This window comes from Cornus florida, unplaced genomic scaffold, assembly GCF_030987335.1.
Source record: "Cornus florida cultivar Cherokee Brave unplaced genomic scaffold, ASM3098733v1 CherokeeBrave_3.0.0_Hap2_Chr09, whole genome shotgun sequence".
NCBI lineage: Eukaryota > Viridiplantae > Streptophyta > Magnoliopsida > Cornales > Cornaceae > Cornus > Cornus florida.
The window spans coordinates 10,061,130-10,087,903 of record NW_026775579.1 but is presented as its reverse complement, the minus strand read 5'-3'; the positions used below and the strand labels follow the sequence as shown (position 1 = coordinate 10,087,903).

General features: G+C 36.3%; 1 protein-coding gene and 1 non-coding gene across 2 annotated transcripts in view; both read left to right on the top strand.

Moving 5' to 3' along the window:
* Positions 1-4,750: 4,750 nt before the first annotated feature.
* Positions 4,751-26,774, top strand: part of LOC132272357 (11-beta-hydroxysteroid dehydrogenase B) — a 58,066-nt gene continuing 36,042 nt past the window's right edge. The window contains exons 1-4 of the mRNA XM_059773522.1: positions 4,751-5,066; positions 6,236-6,428; positions 7,484-7,569; positions 7,732-7,863. Coding sequence (XP_059629505.1) covers positions 4,884-5,066; positions 6,236-6,428; positions 7,484-7,569; positions 7,732-7,863 — 594 coding nt within the window. The 5' untranslated portion in view covers positions 4,751-4,883. The remainder of the gene's footprint in view (positions 5,067-6,235; positions 6,429-7,483; positions 7,570-7,731; positions 7,864-26,774) is intronic.
* On the top strand, positions 17,077-17,182 carry LOC132275797 (small nucleolar RNA R71). The gene has a single exon (XR_009470744.1). It is a non-coding gene; the product is annotated as a small nucleolar RNA R71 (small nucleolar RNA).

Here is a 26,774-nt window from a genome sequence, read left to right as displayed (position 1 = left end):
GTTTCAGTAAGAATGGCTTCATAGATATATCTATGGCGACCATCTGGTGCAGCATATTGTTGAGTTTGGAAATATCTGGATTTTACTTCCCAAGGATCTGGCATCCATTGCTCATCTTGAGAATCCAGTACCAATACTGTTTGAATATACCTTTGATTAGGTATCCATGGAGTTTCTTGTTCAAGAACCTCTTTCATGGTTGGTTTCTGTTGTTGTTGCTGGGAACTACTGCTTCCTTTAGAAGGAGTTTTGAGTAGATCAGCAACATGCTCCAAATATGGAAACTGATCATCAGTGAGTGGTATAACCACTTTGGCCTTAGCCTTGTTTTTGCCACGAGCCTTTGGAGTATTACCCCGGCCCTGCCCATGGGGGGGCTGATTCATGAACCCTGCAAAAATTCACGAGTTAGAAAATCAGGTAAAGAATTAGAACTGCCTTTAATATATTTAATAGAAAAATCAAAAGCAGATAAATCAGCTTGCCAACCAGCAAATATCTGTTTGGAAACTAAATTTTTGACATCTTTTTCCAGTACTTGTTTAGCAGCACTACAATCAATGCATAACAAGAATTTCTGATTGATTAAATCATCTTGGAATTTATAAATGCATTTAACCAAAGAAAGAATTTCCTTTTTGATGGTTGAATAATTTAATTGTGCATTTTTCCAAGTTCCTGAAGTGAAGCGAACAAGCTCCTCTGTTCCTGTATTTGGATTTTTCTGTTTAAGAATACCACCGTATCCAATATTGGAGGCATCTGTTTCCACAATTTTGAACCATGAAGAATTAGCTAGAGCTAAGCAAGGAATTTGTTTGGCTCTGAGTTTAATCTTCTGGACTGCCTTGGTGTGATCCAAAGTCCATGGGGAAGGAGATTTCCTTAACCTGGTGTACAAAATTGCTGTGTCCTGTGCAAGATTTTTGTAGTGACTTCGAATATAATTCAAGCTACCCAGAAATCTTTGAAGTTGAGTTTTATCCTTGATTTCATCTGGAAATTTAGAAGCAAACTCAATACTGCGGTTAATAGGTCTAATTTTTCCATCACAAATTTCATGACCAAGAAATCGGACCTTAGTTAAAAACAATTTTAGTTTAGGAGCAGAAACTACTAAACCACTTCGGTAAATGACATCTTTGAAAATTTTCAAGTGTTTATAATGCTGATCTATTGATTTTGAGAATATGAGAATATCATCAATATAAACAATAGAAAATTCAGTAAAAGGATTAAATATGTCATTCAAAATATGTTGAAATTCTGAAGGGGCATTTTTTTAACCCAAATGGCATCACTGTCCATTCATACTGTCCGAAAGGTACGCAAAAAGCTGTTTTGTACCTGTCCTCTTCTGTAATTTGTACTTGGTAATATCCAGATTTAAGATCAAATTTAGAAAAGATCACAGCAGATTGTAACCTATCTAAAAGATCTTTGATGTTGGGAATTGGGTATCGGATCCAACTTAAAGTAAGATTAAGTGGCCGATAATCAATAACCAATCGAGGAATTCCTCGTTCTTTTTCAGCATTTTTATTGACATAAAAAGCTCTGCAACTTCAGGGGGAGTAGCTAGTAGTGACAAGCTTCTTAACCATTAAAGAGCTGATTTCAGTTTTACATAATTCCAGGTAGTCAGCTTTCATGTGGCTAGGACTAGCTTTAGAAGGAATCATGCTATCGGTAAACCCCTTTTCATAGGGTAAAGAAACAATATGCTTCTTTCTGGCCCAAAAAGCATTAGGAATCTCACTACAGATTTCCTTTAGAAAGTGTTGCCTTAGTGACTCAATTTTCTGTTGCTTAGTGGGTTGTACCAATCTTTGATTAATTGCTAAGGAGGATACCTCCTTTTGCAAATAATTCAGTTGTTTTTCCTTAAAGATAATGTTATCTTTAAGAGCATTGATATGCTTATTTACTGGTGGGGTCAAGAACTGGAAAGTAATTGACTGGCCATGTAAAGTAGAGCATATTCCATGAGAATCAATTTTCCCAATTGGCATAATCAAAGCTAAAAAGGGAGTGCCCAAAATAGCTTGTTGTGCCATGTTTCTGATGAGTAAGAAAGTAGATGGTAGGCAAATACCTTCTTTACAAATGAAAACATGATTAAGTTTATATTTAATCTGCATCTTTCCTCCACTTGCACTGGTAAGACCTTGAGTGGTTTTCTCAAAATATTGAGTAGGAACCATTCCTTCCTGTATGCAGTTCATGTCTGCACCACTATCAACTAAGGCAATTGCATTAGTGATTGTGTACTCCTGATTAATCACCAAATTGATAGATATATACCATTTTTGGTAAGTAACTTGATTCAAGAGTTGAAGATAATTAGTACCTTCTGATTGAGTAACTTCATCATTAGATGATGAAGATGGAATTGCAGATTTTGCTTTTAAAAGAGTAATTTCCAAATCCATCTTAGTCTGACGAGACTTTAATTGACGAATTTCTTCTTTTAAAAGATTAATCTCCATTCGAAGATCAGGGAGATTAGCAGGACGAGAATTTTGTCCTTGGTGTTCTAATCTGCTTAGAACTTCTTTCATGCTGTAGTGATTTTCTGCCCGCAGAAAATCTGGATTATCCGTATCCTCATTAGATCTTGCCAGAGCAGAACCTATTTCAAAGACTTTCATCTTGATTTGAGGATCCTGGATATGATCTATAAGATCCAATAAGGATTGTTGAGTCGAAGTCAAAACATTTAAGCTTAACCCATTCATCTCAACAATTGCCTTATAATAATCATCATGCGAAGGATTACAGGAACATTTAGGGTTTTCAATCTCTGCTTCAGAGGAAGAAGAAGATTGTAATTCCATGACAACATCTCCGTAATCACTTGATGATTCTGTTTCAGAAGAACTAGTATTAAGTAACAATTTACTTAATTGAAGTCTCAGTTCCTCTTCTATGTGAAGACTACTGAGCTTTTCCTTAGTTCTGCATTTGTTTGCATAGTGGCCAATACGTCCACATTTGAAACATTTAGCTTCAGCTTTGGGCTTTCCTTTACCCTTTGCTTTAGGAGTATATTTCCTTTTAGGCTTAGTATACTGTCTAGAATTATCCTTTTCCTTTGAATAATTCTTTCGTTTGGAATACTTCCTTTTATAAGGTTTTTCAACCTTATTTCTTTTCCTAGGTTTAGGATAAGATAAGGGAGTCTGGTAGGCAAATTGATCACAAAATTCACCTACTTCCTTTCGACCAGTTAATCTTTGGGACTTTAACTGGGATTGTAACTTCAGATCATTACAGAGAGCTAGACCTTCCTGGATTACAATGTTGACTAATCCACCATAGGTATAGTTTCTGTAAGGGATAGAGATACCATTATTCATATCTCTAAGCTTTTTCCTGATTCTTTCAACAAAGAAGGTTGGTAAACCATCTACAAATTTGGCTTTCCAGTGCTCATGATTTGCATCATTGAGCTGGAGAACCTTTGCCAAGAATACATCTTTATACCACCGGAAATGAGTTAAAGATGGACATCTTAGATTTTGTAGAAGTTCACGACTCCGTTCACTATTAGCACCTTCAGGGCCAACAAAATGTTGGATAATAGTGGTAATGAGTGTGTAAACCGCATCAGGAGCAGGGCCTGATTGTTGAGTAGCTTCATCTTTAACAATCTTGGTAGCAGAAAAGATTTCAGCTTTCTGAATGTCAGTGAGAACATTATCCCACCATCCTTTAAGGATTCCTGTCAAACCAGCAACGACAAACTTAGCAATGGTTGGGTCAGTATTGTTGTTGATTTTACAAACTTGGCTATACATCAATATTTGATGAATAACCTCGTAAATCTGATAATCAGATTTGCCATCTATGTTCCATTCATAAATGGTCTTGCCATGAAAAGATTTCTGTGTATGAAAATAATCTTCTTCATACAAGATATCTTGAGGTGTGGGTCTGGGATAATAATATCGACTCGGAGCAGGGGCTGTATTAGAGTGGATATTCTTATCATAGACAATTCTGTTGAACTCAGGCATCTGAGTAAAATCATTCTGGAATACCTCAATATGAGGTAACACATTCTCAGAATCAGAACCAATTTCAGATTCATCATGGGATAAAGTCTGAATTTTGAGTCCTTGAATTTTCTGAGTAAGAAGAGTAAGAAATTCTTCATTCTTCTTAGGATGTGTCAGATTGAAGCCTTGAACTTCAATTGCAGGTTTCACCAATGCTTTGGATAAGGAAGCTTCTGGAGGAGGAGTTTTTACAGAAATACACTTAGTATTAATTGTATTTAATACCGTGTCTATTCCTGTTTCAATTCTTCCAAGCTGGGACCCTATCGTTTGTAAGCAAACATTAGTATAATTGTTCTGCCTGTAAACATGAGTAATGTTATGCATTTTCAATTTGTTTGGTGGACGTTTAAGAAGAAAACTTGAAATGAAACCAACGTCGTGAATTGGGTGAGACTCGGAGACTCGTCTAATCCAAAGAATAGTGGATTGGGGACCTTTAGATTTGTAGTGGGTGTTGCCTAGCTCTAGAGTGCCCAGGTGCCTTATCATGTGAAATTTTTGTGAAGAGAGAGACTGAGTGGCTATGTATTGGAATTATTAGCATGGTTGGCAGTTATTTGTCATGCAGAACGTCCAAATAGTATTAGGTGTGGAGAGGCAACACGTGTTGTAAGCGAAGTCATGGTGTTGATCGTTAAGCACTACTAAATGTCAAGCCAACCCCCTCTATCGAGTCTACCTCTCTCCTCAGTTCTTATCTCTTTAATTTGTAGCTTCTTTCTTTCTTTCTTTCTCATATATTTGTTTCACCTACTACACATAGATCAACATCAACATCAACATCAACCTTTCTCTCTCTCTCTCTCTCTCTCTCTCTCAATGGATCTGATGAACTCTCTGCTGAATTTGGTGGTGCCACCGGCAAGCCTGGTGATGCTAGCGTTTGCATGGCCGGCCTTGTCTTTCATCAATGCATTCGAATGGCTTTTCAACACTTTTTATAGTGAGAATATGGAAGATAAGGTGGTCATCATCACTGGAGCTTCTTCTGGGATTGGGGAGGTAACAATCCTACTTAATCACCCAAACCCCACTATACATATATATATTTATTTATGTTTGCTCATACTCATCATATATATAATTGCTTTTATGCAATTTCAAACATTTCTACTCACAATCTTGCTGGGTTAAATGGGTCAACTGTCAATTCTTTTTCCTTTTTTTTTTTTTTTGGTATATATTACTGTCAATTAATTCCTTTAAATTTGGTTAAATTAATAATTTTGTTGGCTACTATTGTTTATTATTTGTATTTTACTTCTTTTCTTTTACTTTTTTCTTTTTCTTATTAATTTAATCAAACAAAACTTGCTAGCAAGGTCCCTCCCTGAGAGTCTCTAATTAGGTGTTTGAAGAAAAGACCAAATGCGAGCAGTAAATGGGATCACAAATTTAATTGGATTTAAATTGATGAAAGTGCATTACTGTTGCAATTTCTAACTTGAAACCGGCCTCATTAGCTCTTATAGGGAGTGAATTAGACATGCCATGCTTTTCTGCTACCAAGAACAAACATAGAATATATAGGCATTTGAGTCTCTGGTGTTCTGTGTTCTTTACAGTGATGAGCATAGTCTAGCGAACGACACACAAAACAGAAGAGCAGTTGAAGGAAATCTAGCTATTCTACTATCTCACTAAGCTAACTAACACGTTGCTTTGTCTAACAAGTCATTTTGGTATGAGAGTAACTCTTTCTTATATGACCATTATGTCTGATCTGAAAACTTTTCACTGAGACAACTATTGTAATCACAAGAGAAGTGGGCAAGACCTGAATCTTAGATATAGCTTTTCGACCTGACCAAAACCAATTAGCCATGGGGAATTCAATCCAGGTATTTTAGATATTTTATTATGTTAATAGAACATCTAGTTTTGTTTTTTTTGTTTTTGTTTTTTTTTTTTTTCTTAAATTACATTTATGAACTCTGAGTATCCAAACCGTTGATCAAGTCGACTGCAACCATCTTAATTAATGAGAAATTTTGTATTGAGAAAGGGTAGCCATGGATGATAAAAAGATGTGCAAACTAATTTTCACATTTTCATTGATGTCCTTGCATATGGATACTTGGACCTTCACTTATGTTAGCACGCTAGCAATCACATGTAACTGCATGCATTTTTTACTGATCATGTAATATAATTGTTATTTTTCGGCTCAGCAAATTGCATATGAATATGCAAAGAAGAGGGCCAATCTTGTATTGATCGCACGAAGAGAGCACAGACTCCGAGGTATCGGTGAGAATTCAAAACATCTGGGCGCAAAGCATGTCATGATAATGGCTGCAGATGTTGTGAAGGAAGATGATTGTCGGAGATTCATCAACGAGACCATGAACTTCTACGGGCGTGGTAAGTCCGAAGTGTCCCCTCATCATGTTTAAAGAATGGAAATTACTAGAAACTATATGTTATTTGTTGTATTAAACACCCACCTTTCTTTTTATTTTGGTTAGTATAAGCCCTATGGTTTCTTTACTACAAAAATGCGTAGACCAAAATTTTTATTTACTCATTAAGGATGCAACATATAGGTATTTTTAAGTTTATTATAGATTACAGCTTCCACATTATCAGCATTTTCCATCCACTGTGACTGAGACTGATTGACTCGAGTGTTGAAAATAAACTTGATTTTAGAATTTTAGTTGTAATTTGTATTTTCAAGTATTTGGTATACATGATGCATGTGTGCATTTCATGTTAGTGGGGTAGTAAATGGTCTTGATGAAGAAGGTTCTGTAAGACTAAGAGGTATGGGAATTAAGTCTCCTAAATACTATGTTAGTGGGAGTTATACTACTAATGATTATGTTAGTGGGAATAATGGGTGTAATTAGGCCTTTAAATGTAATGGTTATGCATACATATGTGATGCCTATATAATCATGTACTTTAGTCATTTTAGAATATGAATTAGAAGTGGAATAAAATAATTATTCAAGTATTCCTCGATATCATTTTCTTCCAAAACATTATTGAGTATTGTGTGTATCTAGGCCACTATTTACAACAAAGTGGTATCAGAGCAAAACCAGAAAGTGGTATTTGAGAGCAAAAGCCAACAAAGTGGTATCAGAGCAAAGTCAGAAAGTGGTATCAGAGAAATAGCTAACACTTAGAACTTGGACAGTTAGTAGGTATTGTGTTATATAAATGTCTATTTTTATATGTGTGTGTGTGTGCTTGAACATAGTAAAATTGTATAATCTAAAATAAAAATTGGATCCGGAGGGACATCCAACAGTGGACTCCAGAAGATGTTTGAATTTACTGGACAGAAAATGGCTAGTATGCTTCTGGTTAACTTGTATTTTGCTTTCACATAATCCATATCATGTGCACTTTTTGTCAAACAGAAATAACAAAAACTTCCATTAATGTCATTTCTTGGATTCTTTCTGCAGTGGATCATCTTGTGAATACGACAAGTTTGGGGCATACCTTCTACTTTGAGGAAGCTGCTGATACATCTGTGTTCCCCATTTTGATGGTATGTAAGGATTAAAACTAGCATTTGTGAAACATAGAAATGTCTTGAAATATTGAAAATTAATTGTTCTTCTTACAATATTTGTTGTCCATTAAGACGTTTGAATTGAAGGCACTTTATGCCAATCAATTATTGAGTAGCTTTTAATTTGTTTGCTTTCAGGACATAAACTTTTGGGGAAATGTTTATCCTACATACTTTGCTCTTCCTTACCTAAGACAACACCATGGTCGAATTGTAGTTAATGCATCAGTGGAGAACTGGTTACCATTGCCGAGGATGAGCCTGTATTCTGTGAGTAAATGTGAACTAACTTATTATGCTATTTTTTAACATCCTTTTGGAATCAAATATGTGCACTTGTACGCTGTAGAATGCTCACTGCTCAATTATCACCTAAGTGGTGACAAATTGGTACCAAAGCATTTAAGAGACTTCTGAAGATTAGGGCATTTATACTCAGGTTGTGAGTCTGCCCGAAAATCAGGCTGGGCTGAGCTAGTTAAAGGTAGCTTCAGTACTGCCCCAATAACAAATCACAAGCTTAATGATTTTCCAATTTTTAGCCCACAGTTAGTACATCTATGAGATGTATTTTTTTGGATGAGTTCAAGTACGCTTGTAACACACATTCATCCTCCGTTGAAAATTAGCATAAGGATATGGGTGACCCTGCTGGAAAAAGACTTGAACCAAAGACGTCCTTTACTACCTGGTAAGGATTTGAACCTTAAGATCATAAAACTGTAATTTGTAAAAGAAATGCAACTTATCGTACAAGCTCCTAAACATCAACAGAACACTAGCTCTTTGTTTTTGCAATATGATAGTTGTATATAAATAAGCAAAAACTAAATGAAATATTAGATATGTATATAAATAACCAAAAACTAAAGATGCTTAGCCCTCTGGGAAAAAATTAGGTTTCCTGGCAACTAGAGTTTCCTGCATTATCAATCACTAATTTTCTGATGGAGGGTGGGTCCGCTCTCCTCTGGCTAGTTAGTGGGGGCGTCATCTTGCCATTCTGGTTCACTTATCCATGAAACGTGGAGCAACGTTTCAAGCAAACAACAAAAACTGATTTCTCTACCCTTGAATTGGTACTTGATATATATTAATTTGAGGGTTTCTAGTGAAGATACCCAAAAAAGTTGTAGTCTCGTGAGGGTTTCTAGTGAAGATACCCACAAACTTTTCAAATCAGTGCCTTAATTGCACGATAACCTTATTTAAGCTTGTTTTCAAATCATATTATCCATGCAGTTCATTAATCAGTCAAATACAGCAAGTATAGCCAATCATGTAATCAAAAAAACTTTCAACTTCTAATTTCAATTTAGCAATCATAGTCCCCACATATCAGTTTAACCATTCATTCAACAATCTCAATCTCCAAAACACTTTTTAGAAGTGAATTTACAATTAAACATGTAGCTTACTATCCATACTTGCATTCATTCCTAGTTATTCCTCAATTCACAGGCAAAATTTTCAAATTCCAACTCCCAAGGCATTTATTATTATTTTCTTTTCAAGGTATACATTTTTCTCAGAAAGAAAACTATGCAATATTCAGGTCTATTAAGCTTTCTAGATCACCCATGTAACGAACTTTCAGCCAATGACTCCCAGACCAGACAGTCTTAGGGCATTAAGTGATAAAGCACCCCTCTGGATCTAATTGTTCAAGTAATCTAGGCAACCTAAACCCCTTATGTAGCAAGCTTTCTGCCAACTACTCCCAGACCAAATGGTCTTAGTGCATTTGGTGTCAGAATACACCTCTAAGGACTTAATTGCTTAAGCAATCTAGGTACATACCTGAACTTGATACTTTTTCTACTTCTTTTCTTCACTTGTTATTTTATTTTACTTATTTATTTATTTATTTTTCATTCATTCACATTGGTGAAGAAAATTTTTCTTTCATTATATTGCATACATACCAACTTTTCTATTTTTTTTTTTTTTTTTCTCTTCTCTCATTTTTTTTATGCCTTGGTTATCAAAATTATCAAATCCACCTACTTATCTCAGTCTAACTCAAAACAAAATAAGATTTCTAGTTTTTACCCCACAAAATTCATGCAAGTGTGAATATGTGCAAAGTGTAGCATCCCAGAGATTAATTTCATTAAACATGGATCATCCTAAAAGAGTGGACCATAGGCCACCAACTGATTTAAAAAATTATGCAAGAATCCCTTTTCATAAAATTCAACATACAAACCATTTTAAACTAACATCAGACTGCAATAAAATATACGACAATCAACAGACTTAAACTCATGCTTATAACATCAACTATCAAATCATGTCGTTGTGTTAGCAAAATTTTAAATTTCTCCCAATTTACCTTACCCCCAAACTTATTGTGCACATTAACCTCAATGTAAAAACAAAAGAGAGTTAGAAAAATATTATCATACAAGCAGACCAGCAAAGATAGACCAAAATGAAGCACAGAAAGGTAAAATGGAGAAATCACCCCCAAACTTAATCTACAGTATCTAGTAAAATCAACAAACTCCAACACACATCAGAGTAGCAAGCATATGGAGTAATGACGGAGAAATATCATAAGCAGTGTAACTATGAACACAAGGATAGTATAGGCAAAAAACATCTATATAAATGATAAAGATCAGTAGAATGCTTTTAAAATAACAGACTTAGGGCAGATATATAGCATAAAGGAATAAATATATCCAAAAGACTACCCTAGTTAACAAAAGTGCCTAACTAACAAAAGAAAATATAGAAAAGCCCTAGATAGCTAATCTATCTGAGGTGGAGGAGTATCTGTAGAAGTGGATGGAGTGGATGGAGTACGACGTAGTAACTCCTCTAATATGCTCTACTGTGCAGTCAGCATCTGCTGTAGCACTGTCTGTCCATCTTGCAACTCGGTCACCCTGACCTATAGCTCTCGAATCTTAGCCTGAGAAGAACTCTCAAGCTAGGTTACAGGAACAGGCCTTTTCCTAGGTGGGGCTTGGCTATCAGAGAGATCCATCTCATCCTCTATAGCCTCATCGTCATCATCCTCATCCTCAGTCTCCTTAGCCACCGCTGCATCGGCATGGTCGGCTGAAAGAATAGTAGGTGGAGGTGGGTATAGTGGTATGTGCAGCACATATAGTATACCCCGTGCCTCGGCATTCAAGTGTAGTCGATCCTCTTGGATCTCATCGTTAACCCCCTACTCACCCTTCCTTGTCTTAGGCATATGGCCAAAGACATTGTTCCACTGAGTGAAATGGTACTGGGAGAAGACTGTCACGGTAGCCTCATTCTGGAGTATGGGAACTCCTGATATCTCTATCAGGTGAGTAATAAGCCTAGGAAAATGTATATGGTGTGTAGGAGGGCATCAGGCCTCCCCATCTCATCGTAGAGCCGGCGCAGCTGCATAAACACTAACTGGGGAATTGACACCCAGTAGCGGCGTAGAATGCATAGTGTGCATCCACCATCTCTATGTATCACCCTACCTTATATCCGATGAGGCGAGCGTTGGCCATAAAGACCATATCCAAAAACCAAAAATATCTCAGAAGCTATGACTTCCGGATCGTTTCCCAAGTGGTGAAGTGCCTCCTCTAGCCGAGTGCTCAGACCATCGTCTCTCTAGAAAGGTTAGGGGGGAATGGTAAAAACTTGCCCAGTAAAGCAAAAGGGCATCTATGGTGGCAACCCATAGCCCGTGCAATGGCCTCACAGTCCACTATCAGCTGTACTCCCTCAACAGTAGCTGTAAAGCAGTCCTCTCCATTTTAGGCATCATCGCCTGCATGTAGTTGCAAGGTGCGGTAGAATGCTCGCACCAGTCGAGGATATTACAGTTTTGGGGTAATATATTAAGATATATATGAAAATATATACATATATACATACATATATATATATATATATATATATATATAAAAATCAAAGGGAGATTGAGTGAAAATCTTACCTTTTTAATGTACATTGACGCCTAAGATTGTAGGGATGATGATTCAATGAAGTTGGAAGAGTTTTGAGAGAGAATGGAGGCAAGAATACGCAAAGCCACAAGGGTTTCAAGCTTGGCTCGAGGGTTTCCTTATATTTTAAAGTATAAAGGCTCGAGCATGGTTGTTGAAAACCCTAAACTTAACGATGATGGAGGGCTCGAGCTTAGCGTATGTAGGCTCGAGCCTTTAGTAGCTGATGCTCGAGCTTTAAAGTTCAGGCTTGAGCATTAAGATAAATTTTTTGGATTTTTATATTTTTGTATTTTTCAATTTTTATTTTCCTTTTCTTATTTAATCTAAACCTAAACTAAACTAAAAATAAAATACACATAAAAATGAACGAAAACCTTTAAAAAAAAAAATGAATAATTATAACACAATCAAAAATAAAAAATAAAAAATAAAAATAAAAATAAAAACAAAACTATGGTAAAACATACAAATACTAAGTTTAATGTCGATAGCTCAACAGCATGCTAAGTTTAACGTCGATAGCTCGACGAAAACTAACCTCTCTAGTCCAACTAAATAGGATCATGAAGTTCTACTGTCTCCACTGTGCCTCTCTGCACACTACCCTCTATGTAGGGTTTGAGTCTCTATCCATTAACTTTGGGCAGTTGTCCAGTCTTGCAATCTTGTATCTCAACACCATAAGGTGTAACAGAAATAACCATGTATGAACCTTCCCAACGTGACTTCAGTTTACCAGGAAAAAGTTTTAGCCGTGTGTTAAATAACCAAACCTTCTTCCCATACTCAAAAGTCTTACGTAAGATATGCTTGTCATGAAATGCCTTAGTCTTTGATTTGTAAGCCTTAGCACTCTCATAAGCATCATTACGCAATTCTTTGAGCTCTATTAGTTGAAGCTTCCTATTAGAGTCAGCAGAGTGTATATCAAAATTAAGCTTTTTTTATAGCCTAGAAAGCTCTGTGTTCTAATTCTATAGAAGATGGCACCCTTTACCATAGACGAGACAGTAAGATGACATACCAATCGGAGTCTTAAAAGCTGTTCGGTAAGCCTACAAAGCATCATTTAGTCTTAATAATCAATCTTTACGATTTAGCTTAACCGTGTTTTCAAGAATTCTCATAATTTCACGATTGGATAATTTAACTTGGCCACATATTTGGGGATGATAAAGAGTAGCAACATTATGAGTGATGGAGTATCTTTGTACTAAAGCACTGAAATACCTATTATAGAAGCCTATTACAGAAGTGAGCACCTCCATCACTAATAATAGCTCGTGACATACCAAACTGACTAAAAATGTTCATTTGAATGAACTCAACAATGACTGTATGATCGGCGGTTTTAGTAGTCACTGCTTCAACCCATTTAGACACATAATCTATAGCCACAAGAATATATTCATTATGATTTGACTGAACAAAAGGACCTATGAAATCGATACCTTGTACATCAAAAACCTCAATGACTAAGATCGGAGTTAAGGGCATCATGTTTCATCTAGAAATTGATCCTAATTGCTGACATCGAAGGCATGACCTACAGGACAAGTATGCATCCCGAAAGAGTAAAGGCCAAAAGAAACCACATTGAAGGATTTTAGCTGCAGTTTTCTTTGTACTGAAATGACTTCCATAAGTTAAACTGTAACAGAAGGTCAGAATACTATGAAATTCATTCTCAAGAACACATCTACGAATGATTTGATCAGCACAATATTTGAAAAGCTGGGGATCTTCCCAATAGTACATCTTAATTTGAGAGAATAATTGATTTTTTTCTTACTTTGACCAAGACAAAGGAATTTTTCCTATTGCGAGGTAATTCACAATATCAGCAAACCAAGGCAAATCCATATGAGAAAGCCCAAACAGTTGTTCATCTGAAAAGGAATCACAAACTGGAAGTGAAGTTATGGTATCCTTAATCAGAATTCTAGAAAGATGGTCAGGTACCACATTCTCTAACCCTTTTTTATCCCGGATCTTATAATCAAACTCTTGAAACAAGAGGATCCATCGAATCAAATGGGGTTTGGTTTCCTTTTTGTAGAGAAGATGTCTCAAAGCAGAATGATCAGAATATACCACTACTTTAGAACCCAACAAATAAAATTTGAATTTGTCTAAAGCAAAGACAACTGCAAGCAACTCTTTTTCAGTAGTGGTATAATTCAATTATACTTCTGAAAGAGTTTTGCTCGCATAGTAGATAACATGAGGAAGCTTATCTACTCGTTATCATAAGACATCACCCATAGCATAATCAGATGCGTCACACATGATCTCAAATGGAAGAGCCCAGTTTGGAGGATTCATGATAGGAGCTAAAGAAAGAAGAGAGCAAAGCTTATGAAAAGCTTCTAAACATGATTCATCAAAGACAAAAGGAGCGTCCTTTGAAAATAGATTACACAAAGGACGATAAATTTTGCTGAAATCTTTAATAAAATGTCGATAGAACCCGGCGTGCCCAAGAAATGATCGCACTCCCCTTACGGAGGTAGGGGGAGGCAATTTAGAGATCAAATCTACTTTGGCTCTATCAACTTTAATACCTCTCTCTGAAATGATATATCCTAAAACGATCCTCTCTTGAACCATAAATGGCTCTTCTCCCAACTAAGAATAAGATTGGTCTCCCTATAATGCTGAAGCACTAGGGATAGATTTTAGAGATAGTTTTCGAATGTAGATCCAAAAATAGAGAATTCATCCATAAAGACCTCGAGAAACTTTTCAACCATGTCTGAAAAGAAAGGCATCATACACCTCTAGAATGTTGCTAGCGCATTACACAATTTGAAAGGCATCCGCCTATATGCAAATGTACTGAATGGACAAGTGAAAGTAGTTTTCTCTTGATCCTTAGGATCAATGGCTACCTTATTAGAGCTAGAATATCCGTCTAAAAAGTAATAATAGCTCTGGCCAGCCAATTGCTCTAGAATCTGAATAATGAATGGTAATAGAAAATGATCTTTTCTAGTAGCGGAGTTGAGTTTCCGGTAATCAATACATATACGTCATCCAGTGGTGGTACATTGTAGAACTAATTCTCCCTTGGAATTCTCAACTACTGTAATACCTGTCTTTTTAGGTACTACCTGAGTAGGACTCACCTACTTGCTATTTGAGATGGGGTAGATTATTCCCGCATCTAGCAACTTTACAACTTCCTTCAAAACCACCTCTTTCATGCTAGGATTCAATCTTTTTTGGAGTTCCCAAGATGTTTGGGAATCCTCCTCCAAATGAATCTGATACATACAAATTGTGGGACTAATTCCTTTCAAATCAGCCACACTTCACCCAATAACCTCTTTATTTTGCTCATGAACTTTTAAGAGACTACTTTCTTGGGAACTTGTAAGATTGGAAGCAATGATCACTGGGAGGGTGTCATTTATACCCAAAAAAGCATACTTGAGCTTGTTCGGTAGTGGCTTAAGCTTAAGCTTAGGTAGAGATTCTAAAGAAGGAATAGGCGGAGTGCTAGAAAGTGGAAGAAGAGGCTCAAGTCTAGATTTTCATGGAGGAAAATCTGTGATAGGAGTGGAATTGAGGAAATAATTTACTTCAGCTATCGAAGATTCGATATCGAAGTCTTCATAATTGAAGTGATTTAGACAAGCTTCTAAAGGATCCTTAGATAAAATAGTCGGGAGTGATTCCTCAACCAACTCATCAATAACATCAAGGAAAAAACATTCACTATCATCGTGGGGATGATGAATAGTATTGAAGATGTTTAGCTTGACTTTTATATTTTCAAAAGATAAATCCATGGCTCTAGTCCTACAATTAATGCAAGCATTCATTGTGGCTAGAAAAGGACGCCCAAGAATAACTAGAATATACTTTTTGGAATCATGGACTGGTTCTGTATTAAGAACTAAGAAATTAACCGGAAAGAAGAACTTGTCTACTTTTATGAGTACATCTTCAACAATACCTCGTAATTATCTAACAGAATGGTTAACAAGCTATAGAACAACCGATATAGGTTTTAACTCTCCCAAACCTAGCTTCTCACACACCGAGTAAGAAACAAGATTAACACTTGCTCCAAAACCAAGAAGTGCTCACTCTATCACATTGTTTCCAATGATGCAAGAAATTGTAAGAGCACTAGGATCTTTAACCTTTAGAGGAGTGTTATACTTAAGAATAGCACTGACTTGCTCGGTGAGACAAATTTTCTTAGGAACTTGGCTTTTAGATTTTTTCGTGAGAGTGCACAAGTCCTTTAAAAATTTGGAGTAGGCTGGAATTTGCTTTATAGTATCAAGTAGAGGAAGATTGATTTTGACTTGTTTAAAGACCTCCATTATATCTTGAATTTTCTCCCCTTGTTTACCAAAGTGGGAGGGTTCCTTGAGACGTTCAGGATAAGGCATTCTTGGCTCATAAGCAATCTCAGGGTTAAGAGCAGATGAAGAAGTGACTCCACCTTCAACTCCTATGGTGGATTGTGGAATAAAACTTGAAGGAACATCCTAAGAATGTGAATTATGGATGATAGGAACAATGGGAACCCTAAGCCTCTCTTTTTCTTCCTGTCCTTTTTCAACTTGATTATCAACCACTCTACCACTCCTTAATGTGGTAATAGCCTGAACTTTCTCATGATGAATACCTAAGGAATTGTTTTGATCAATCATGTAAGTTTGCCTATTCGGGTTGGCTACTGGCTGACTAGGCAACTTTCCATCATCTCTTCGAGATAGAGTACTCGCTATTTACCCAACTTGTGCCTCTAGCTTTACTATGGCTTGTGAATGAGAGTTAAGAAGTTAAGTATTGGCTTTAAGATCAACAAGAGCATTGAGTACTTGATCCTCAAAAGTAGAATTTCTAAGAGGAGGTGGAAGATTAGGAGTTTGAGTGAGTTGATTCCTAAACTGAGGTGGACGATAGATACCAGATTGATTAAAAGAATTATTTTGTGGCATAGGATTGGATGCATTTTGATACTATCCCTGTGATTGAGGAATAGTGGTTCCCTAGCTTTGATTACGCTATGATAAATTGGGATGACCTCTCCAGCTAGAGTTATATGTAGAAGCATATGGATTGTAAGCTGGTCTAGAGAATGTAGCCTTCATTTGCTCCTGTGGGATCTTAGATGATTGTCCCATCAAGGCAAGTGTTAACAAAATGGGAAGGATTAGCATAGATTGAACAAACTTCCTTTGGCAAGGCAGTTTGTGGATTAGCAATAGGAGTAAAGCCAGATGATAAGATTTGATCAAACCTATGGTTCAAGGCTTCTATTTAAGCGGCTAACTCACTAGATTTGTCTACCTCATAGAGTTTTTCAACTTTGTGCATTCCAGGTGAAGACCTAGACCTAGACCTAGAGGAAGACGCATGTTGCGTTGAATTTTCACTTAAGGCCTTAAACAGTTCCGAAGCGTCAACTAGACTTGTATGCAGAAAGGCTCCATTACTAGATGCATCAACCATGTTTCTATAAGAATCAGAGAGACTATCATAGAAAATTTGTATTAAGTGCCATTGAGCAATATTATGGTGTGAACACTTTCTTAGAAGATCATTATATCTTTCCCATGCATCATAGAACTGTTCTCCTGGGATTTGGGAAAATGCCATAATTTTTCTTCTCATTTGACAGGTTTTACCCACTCTGTAGTACTTTTTCAAGAACTCTTGTTGCAACATCTCCCATGTAGATTTGGAATTTGGAGGAAGAGAATGCAACCAAGTTCTTGCTTTGTCCTTGAGAGAGAATTGGAAAAGTCGCATCCTGAATGAATCACTGGTAAGAGTGGTCAACTTGGTAGTTGAACACAATTCTAAAAATACATCCAAGTGTGCATAAGGATCCTCTGTTGCATACCCATGAAAGGTAGGAAGCATTTAGATCATAGCAGGCTTGATCTCAAAATGGGTTGCATCAGCATCCGGAAATACAAAGCACAAATGCGAAGTATATGTGGTAGGAATGAAATGATCCCTCAATTGCGGTTGTGGAGGACGGGTTCTCCATTACCATTGCCATTACCCTGTGCATCACGATTATCAGCCATGTTATTAGAGGAACTTCCTATAGTATTCAAATGTTTTTTAAGTTTTCTTAATTGACTAAGAGTTCTCTCTATTTCAGGATCATGCACTAAAGGTTTTGACCGAGTTTGACGAGTTAACATGCATTCATTCCACTAATCCTAAAAGTGACAAAAATAAAATTTCCCAAGTAAAAGGAAACATCAAAAACTCACAGAAGGTTTAATAAACCGAAGCTTTTTATCCTTTAAACGTCTTTATCCTCACTGTTAATTTCCTATACTTAAAAAGAAAAAGAATTAAGGTAAAATATCAGAAAGTCCGAAGACTGGTAAACCAAAAATAAACTAATTAAAAACTAAACTAAATAACCAATCTCCCTTGCAATGGCGCCAAAAATTTGATAGGTGGTGTGTCGTGTTATCAATTTATTAAAATAACCACTCGCAATAGGATGAATCCTTATAGGATAGCACTATATAGAGAGGGTCGAACCCATAGAGAGATGAGTATTTATATTTGGTCTTTAATTAATCTCTATGGTTTACAGGTAACTGGTGAAATTGTTTGATTGGTTGTCACGATTAAAAACAAACTAAAATTAAACTGAGATTAAACTAAGTAATCAGAGAGAGAAAGGTGTTAGGGCTTTGACTTCACCACAACCTTCATACTATGGTTAATTATTTTAACTCTGGGAATTTAACAAATTATGTTTTAAATGAATTGAACTCAATAACATTCGTTCAATTCGGGTTTTAAAGAAAGATGTTCTATAAAATTCAGTTAACTATAACCTATCTGCAGTTAGCATGGACTATCCACCTACCTACTCTAACTACTTTAACTACTTTGCAAATAATCCATCTTTCCTAAGCATAGACTATAAAAACATTCTTTTACAAAAAATGTTGAAACACCATTATATGACCTCTATTCTTATGTCCGGCAAGGCTCCGCCAGATACCGTCCAACAAGAATAGGTTGAGAATAGAAAGCAAAAAGTTATATCTAAGACAAGGTAATAACAATTTGAAAATTATTTAAAACATTAAATCCAATTGAGTTGTCTCAATTGTTCATAGTCATATAATCAAAAACATAATATATATTAAAATATCCCAGAGTTAAGAACAATCAAACCATAGTACTAGATTGGGTTACATCAGTGCCCTAAAAGAGGAATTAGCTACTCATGACGATGCCGAATATCATCTGTGTTGTAGTTGTCTCCATCATCATGAACAACACTTCTCTTCTCAGGATCTTCAATTTCTAAGGTTATGGAAACCCTAAAAGCCGCCACCACAGTATCAGCCTTAAAAAATAATACGAGAAAAAGTGACTCCTCCTATCAAGGCCTATGCCTTCTTTTATAGAACAAAATAAAGGTTTGGTGGGCTTTTAGGTCTTCTGGCCCATTTGGAATGAGATACGACTTGTAAAGAGAACAATCCCGTAACTTAAATCTGACATGTCATGGAAGGCTCGAGCTTTAGGTACAAGAGCTCGAGCTTTGAGGTTCAGGCTCAAGCTTTAGAAACAAGGCTCGAGCTTTTTGGATTGGTGCTCGAGGTTCAAGGAATAATGCTCGATCTTCACCCCGACACTTAGCCAAATTTCTTCAACTATTTTCCGAAGCGTCTTTTTCTTCAACACTTAGAATATTCTTGGACTTCATCTCTTTTAACATTACTCGATCCAAGCTTCATGGGCTCGAGCACTAGGTACCAGGCTCGAGCTTTAAGTACTCAAGGCTTAAGCTTTGGGTAAAGGTGCTCGATCCTTGAGATTTGGCACCAGGCCCTGGGAGCATCAACGTTTCAAATTTCATTGCCTTGTGCTTGAGCTTGAGGGTTAAGGCTCGAGCACTGTTGGTTAGGCTCGAGCACCCTTAGTTAGGGCTCGAGTTTTGGAGGTACATGGCTCGAGCTTTAAATGCCTTGTTGATTTTTCTTCTTTTGACTTGCAAGGCTCGAGCCTCCAGACTTAGGCTCAAGCTTTGGATCCTGAATTCTTCCAAACTTCACCATTTAAGCTCTCGGCTTGCTCTGAATGACCGACAACGACTCTATAAGCTTTGCTATCATCCTAAAATCCCGGTTTTAACCATTTCTCTGGAAGAGTACCTATAAACACACATTAAACATAAATCAGTCTAATAATGGATAGAATTATCACTTAGGGCTTAACATACATATATTTAGGGGCTCGAATATGCAATATTTAGCACTCATCACATTTACACTAATAGATACATGGGAAAACCTAAAAGACATAACAAACATGGCATTAATTTAATTTTAATACTTCCCCTTAATGCCATGTTGTGATATACCACAATTCTCTAAAATATTCAAACTTATCTCTTAGAAGTGCTTTGGTGAAGATATCTGCAACTTGGTTTTTGGTCTTGCAGTACTTGAGTTGAATCTCCTCCTCTTCCACAACCTCTCTAATAAAGTGATACTTGTTCAATATGCCTTGTGCGTCTATGGAGGACGGGATCCTTTGTCATAGCAATAGCGGGTTTGTTATTGTATAAAATTATAATAACTTCCCCTTGCTTCTCGCTAATCACTTCTTTGTCTTTTGGCTTCTCTACCAACTCCCAAGTCTTATTCTTCTCAATCACATTAATTTATTCTTCCATAGCTTTCTTTCATGCCTCTTCTTTAATTACATCTTAAAAGCTCTCTAGTTTAACAAAACAAAAATTACAACTTGCACAAACATCACTAAGGGTTTGAACTTGGAGATGAGGAATTTGAGCTTGATGGAAAAGTTGGGGTTTATTGTGAGCTAGTGTAATAAGGGTCATTTGTCCCACATCCAAATGGGAAAGTGATTGGGTATAAATGGGTGGGTATGCAGCACTACTTAATAGCTTAAGCTTTGGGTAAATGGGCAACCGCCCATCTATTACAGTGGGTATTAGAGCCAGACCCAGTCTTTGATCTGATGCCACGCCAAGCGCCCGGCCTGGAAAGCATCTGTGTAACTTACCTAGGTAGGGAGGGTGGCCCGACTGCAACGAAGGCGTTGTGAGTTTGGGTGGGGGAGAATGTAACAAGGGTCATTTGTCCCACATCAGATCTGGATGAGAAAATGATTGGGTAAAATGGGTGGGTATGCAGCAATACCCTATCGCTTGAGCTTTTGGGTAAATGGGCAAGCGCCCACCCGTTATAGCTAGCTACTGGAGACATTTCTTGTGGAACTTCAAGAACATCTTCACCTTCATTTTCTTGATTTTTTGATTCATAATTAAAAGAAATGATCTGATCTTTATTTTTCTTCTCTTTCTAATCTCAAGAAGCCTTCTCATTAAAGAGAACATCTATACGAATAATCGACTTATTCTTCTTCAAATTAAAGACTCTATAGCCCTTTGATTTTGAGCTATAACCCACAAAGATGCATTTTTCACTAGCTTTATCAAGCTTGTGCCTTACGTCTCTTGGAACATAAGCAAAACAAATACACCCAAATACCTTTGAGTGATTCATGGATGGCTTCCTTCCACTCCATGCTTCAAATGGAGTTTTATTTTCCACCACTTTTGTTGGACTTCTATTTATCAAATAAACAGCAGTAGTCATGGCTTCAGCCAAGAAACATGTAGGCAACCCCTTCTTATGAACATTGATTTTTCCATCTCAACAATTATTCCATTTTCCTTTCCGCCACTTCATTTTATTATGGAGTTTGCCCAACCGTTAATTGTCTCTCTAAGCTGATATCTTCACAAAATTTGTAAAATTCATTTGAGCTATACTCTCCACCTCTATTACTTCTCAACACTTTGATAAGTTATCCACTTTGCATTTCAACAAGCTTTTGAAAAAATTTTTAAAAATAAAAAACAAATCTGATTTTTGTCTCATGAAATAAATCCATATCATTCTTGAAAAATTATTAACAAAAATAAAAAAAATACTTGTTACCCGCGTGAGTTGGTGTCGTCATCAGCCCACATACATCACTATAAACAAGCTCCAATGGTGGTTTAGCCCTCCATGCCTTCTTTTTTGGGAATGACTCTTAGTGATGCTTACCAAGAGCACAACCTTCACAAACTTCTTTCATTTCTTGTATTGTTGGCAACCTATACACCATGTTATTTTGTTGTAAATTCTTTAAGCTTCAGAAATTTGAGTGCCTGAGTCTTTGATGCCAAAGCCATGACTCATCAACATCATCCATCTTCAAGGCTACAATTTTTGAATATGAAAAAATAGGAAAATGTCCTTTTTTCCCCATAATTTTTTTTGCCCCAATATGATTTTCAAGAGACCTCATCAAAGTGAATGGAGTGACCATGCTCAACAAGCTGTCCAACACTCAACAAATTTTGCTCCAAATTTGGAACTAGTAACATATCCCAAATATGTTTTTTTTTTTTTTTCCCTTCTTTGTCTCTATGGCAATATTTCCTTTTCCTTTTGCTTGGACCAAGACATAATTTCCTATAATTTTTTGGGAATTTGATGAAGTATCAATCTCCAAAAATATGCTTTTAGCTCCGGTAATGTGGTTACTACACCCACTATCAAGAAACCAAACATCATCCTTTTTTTCGGATGGTGTGTGACATACATAAAATTTGCTCACTTTAACTTATTGTTTTTTGGAAAAATTAGCTTACTGATTTGTTTTAACTCGATAATCATTTTGAACATGTGTTGTACAATATAGTATGAGCTATCAAACGTGTATTATTTTAGTTGTCATACTCAGACGTGTATAATTAACTTACATTATATTTTAGGGTTTACTAAAGTTTTATGTATTTTGTAGCTGCCTTCACCTACTCTCATTACCATGTAAAGCATTACCATATATAGGGTTTAGCATTACCATACATAGGATTTACTTGTTCTCCACTCTTGTAGCTTTCCCTATATAAACCCCATTATATTATTGTATTATTGACTCAATAACATATACGTTTTCATATATTCTCTTTTTCAACATGATATCAAAGCAAAATTCGATCCCTCTTTAAATATATATATATATATATATATATATATATATATATATATATATTTACAATCTTATTTAGACTCCGATCTCAATTCCATCTCGGCTTTCTCTCAGCAATCTCTTTATCTCTCCTCAGTGATCTCGGTTCTCGTCTTGGAAACCTTTCTTGAATCCCTCATTGGCTCTCTCCTCGGCAATTTTCTCTCGAGTTCATCTTGGCTTGATCTTGGTTTTCTCATCTTGGCTCCCTCTCGCTATTATCCGTCACTTATTCGACAGCCCCCATTTTGGATACCAAGGACTCTCATCTTCTTAGGTCAATACCAACCTGAAAGGCTCGAACTACCTTCAATGGTCTCAAGCCATAGAGTTGTTCTTATGGGCTTGGTGAAAACTGTCATGTCTTCAATCAACTAAACCCACCATTGATGAAAAGATTATTGAGGCTTGGAAGAAAAAAGATGCTCAGATTATGACTTGGTTACGGAATAGCTTGGAACCTCAGATCTTCAACGTGTCATTCTTAAAATCTGCCATAGATATATAGGAAAATCTCAGGAATATGTATTCTTCAGCAAAGAATATTTCTCGTATTTATTAGTTGTACCAGGATATCTTTAATCTCTAGGGAGATTGTTATGTTAAAGATTATTACTCAAAACTGAAGGGTATGTGGGAAAAATTGAATGTTTACCAACTATTGCCTACAAACATAGAGCAGCAAAAACGATATACGAAAAAGTTTCGGGTGGCGAGAATTTTAACTAGACTTTAAACCCGAACTTGCTCTGATCATTTCACAGATTTTGCCTAACAAGGAGATACCCACAACCAGTCAGACTTTTGCTCGAGTTCAAAGAGCATCAATTGATTCCCCTGTGATTGAGAAGGAAAACCACTCTGCTTTTATTGTTCCTACTAAGCCACATAATACTTTCCGTGGAGGACGAGGGGGTAGAGATCCTTCAAACCCAAGTCATGGTACTTGGGGTGGCAGAGGGGTCACAGCACCAAGAAGTGTACTTATTGTGGCCAAAATAATCACTCTGTTGACTTTTGTTGGGCACTTCATGGCAAGCCAACTTGGGCTAATCAAGCTTTGGTTCAGGAGGAGACTACTCCCACTCCTGCGAATGAACATATAGTTCTCTCCAAATCTAAGTATGATTCTCTCGTAAATCATGAGCGTGCAAATCAACCCTCTTCCTCCACCACTACTATTGTTACTTTAGGTAATACCTATTTCCAGGCTTTATCTTTTGCATCTTGGATCATTGATTCAGGGGCATCCAATCACATGACAGCAACCAATCTCTTCTTTATGATATTTCTCAAGTTTTCTCACCATTGGTTATTATAGCGAATGGTGCCGAATCGCCTGTTCATATAATTGGTACCTTCCGCACTTTGGGTCTCACTTTTTCATCAGTTTTATATATATCCCGAAGTTTTCATTTAATTTATTGTCATTTTGCAAAATCATATCAGATTTAAATTCCTCAGTTATTTTTTCTCTTTCCCACTATGTCTTTCAAGATCTCAAGGTGAAGAAGACGATTCGTTGGGGGGTGGGGTGTTAAGAAGGATGGTCTTTACTACTCCTAGCCGAACTGCTCTAGCAACTCTACATTCCACCTCTTATTCAATTTATCAATGGCATTTCCGACTAGGACATCCCTCTTCAAATAGTTTTTGAGTCTTGGTCCCTACATTAGTTGATTTTTCTAAGCTTAATTGTAGTACTTGTGAACTCAATAAACATCGTTAGGCTACTTTTAAGTCTCGTTTTGATAATTTAGTACATTCATATGTTTGGGGACAACTCATACTACTTGTTTATTTAGTGCTCATTATTTTGTGTCATTTATTGGTGAGTATTCACGTTTATTTCCTTAAAGATAGATCTCAAGTGTTCTCTGCTTTTCAATCCTTTTATGCTGAAATTCAAAAACAGTTTGATGCAAAATTACTTGTTCTTAGAACTGACAATGCCCTTGCATATAAACTTAATATTTTTCAAAACTTTCTTGAGTCGAGGGGCATTATCCATTAAACATCTTGTGTTGATACCCACCAACAAAATGAAATTGCTAAAAGGAATAATGGACCATTCCTAGCTATTAGTCACGCCTTAACAATTCAAATGCATGTTCCAAAATATTTTTGGGCAAATGTGGTTCTGGTTGTTGCTTATCTTTTAAAGCGCATGTCTTCTAGGGTCTTTTAAGGAAAATCAGCCTTCCAAATGTTGTTTCCTAATAAAGACCCTTTTTCCATTTCTCCAAAGGTGTTTGGGTGTGTTTGCTTTGTTCATAATATGAGTCTGGGACGAAACAAACTTGGTTTGCATGCCCATAAATGTATTTTCTTAGGTTATTCTCGCACTCAGAAAGGATATAAATGTTATAGTCCAACTCTTCGTAAACAATTTGTGTGTGTAGATATAACTTTTTTAAGGATGTTCCTTATTATTTCGAATAAGGCAGTCATTTGGAGGACTCTGTCCGGATTTTAATCTTTATCAACCTAATATTCCTTCTCTCCGGATTTTGATCTTGATCAACCTATTATTGTTTAGAAAGGTAAAAGGTCTTGAACCAAATCAGCCTATCCTCAATTTTGCATCATATAATAAATTGTTGTCCTTTTTTCAAGATTTTATTTGTTGTTATCCTCTATTTCTCTTCATAAGTCATATAGGAAGGCACTTTCTCATCCACGGTGGAGGAAAGCTATGGAAGAAGAAGTAAATGCTTTAAAATTGAATTATATTTGGGACCTTGTTCCTAAGCCTGCTAATACTCAGGTTGTTGTGGGGTTTTCACTGTTAAATAGAAGCTCGATGGTATTTATTTATATTTTATATAAATAAGGCTGTATTAAAGATAGAGAACTGAAAGTACAGGTGCATAGAGGGCATACCCTAAGATATGGAAGTGACCAACAAAGAAATTACATAAAATTAATGAAAAGATCTACTTCCAGTATAAAACAAAAAATAGAAAGGAATATCTATATGAGAATGTCTTAAAGTGAAGCATTTTGGACATCAAGAATTTTCGAAAGCATAGTATCAGGAGCTTTCTTGGAGCTGCCATGCAGCCTGGAGTTTCTTTCCTGCTGAATACCCCCAAAGACTAGCAACAAAGTGGCTCTTTAAAACCTTTGTATTCTGATGCAGTTGTCTAAACCAATTGAATAGGTCCCAAATATCATTCACTCTAGAAAATTGCTCAGAATCCTAATGAAGAACTTCAACAATCCATGTCCAAAAGGCTTGAGCAAAAGAACCTTCTTAAGACAATGTGAACATCTATCAACCAAGTTAACATTGCTGCTCTACAAATTGACCACAGAAGGTAATCTATCATGCATCACAAAAACTAAAGTCACAGACCAACTAGGTTTGGCCTTTCCCATAGGATACCATTCTACCTCGTCACAAACAAGCCTACAACCCTGCCATGCCCTTTTAAAAGAAAAGGTACCACCATCCCACAAAAAATTATTCTCACTGGGTTGGATAGGGATATTCACAACAAATTATCTAAACTGGATCATCACAACCTCCTGAAACAATAGCAAATTCCAGCTACCATTCAACATCATACAATCCAGAGTAGAATGCCTAAGGAAAGGAATACTCGTAGCCAATACATGACCAAATCTCTAATCAATAGTTTATCCATCACATCAAGGATTAAGGAAAATAGAGATTGAATGACCACTTCCATTTTTAAAACTGATATGTTGCAATATGGTATTGTTGACCATCTTAAAGATCTCCTTATTACTAAAGGCTACACTCATGACTTGTAGCCTTGATTATATTGAGATGTTCTCTCTTATAGCCAAACTAATTTTTGTTCATGTGATAATCTCTAATGTATCTAATCTAGACTAGCCACTTCATCAACTTGATGTTAAAAATTCCTTTCTACATAGTGATCTTATTGAGAAAGTGTATATAGATGTATCTATGGCCTTAAATAGTCCCCTCATACATGGCTTGATAAATTCATTAAAGTAGTGGTAGCTCATGGTATTACCAGAGGCCAGGTTGATCACTATTTTATTCATTTTTTTTTTAAAGAAAATTAAATGTGGTATTATGATTCTTGTGGTGTATGTAGATGACATCATTATTACCAACAATGATAGATATGGAATACAAGTTTTAATCTGTCATTTAAGTTCTAGCGTCTT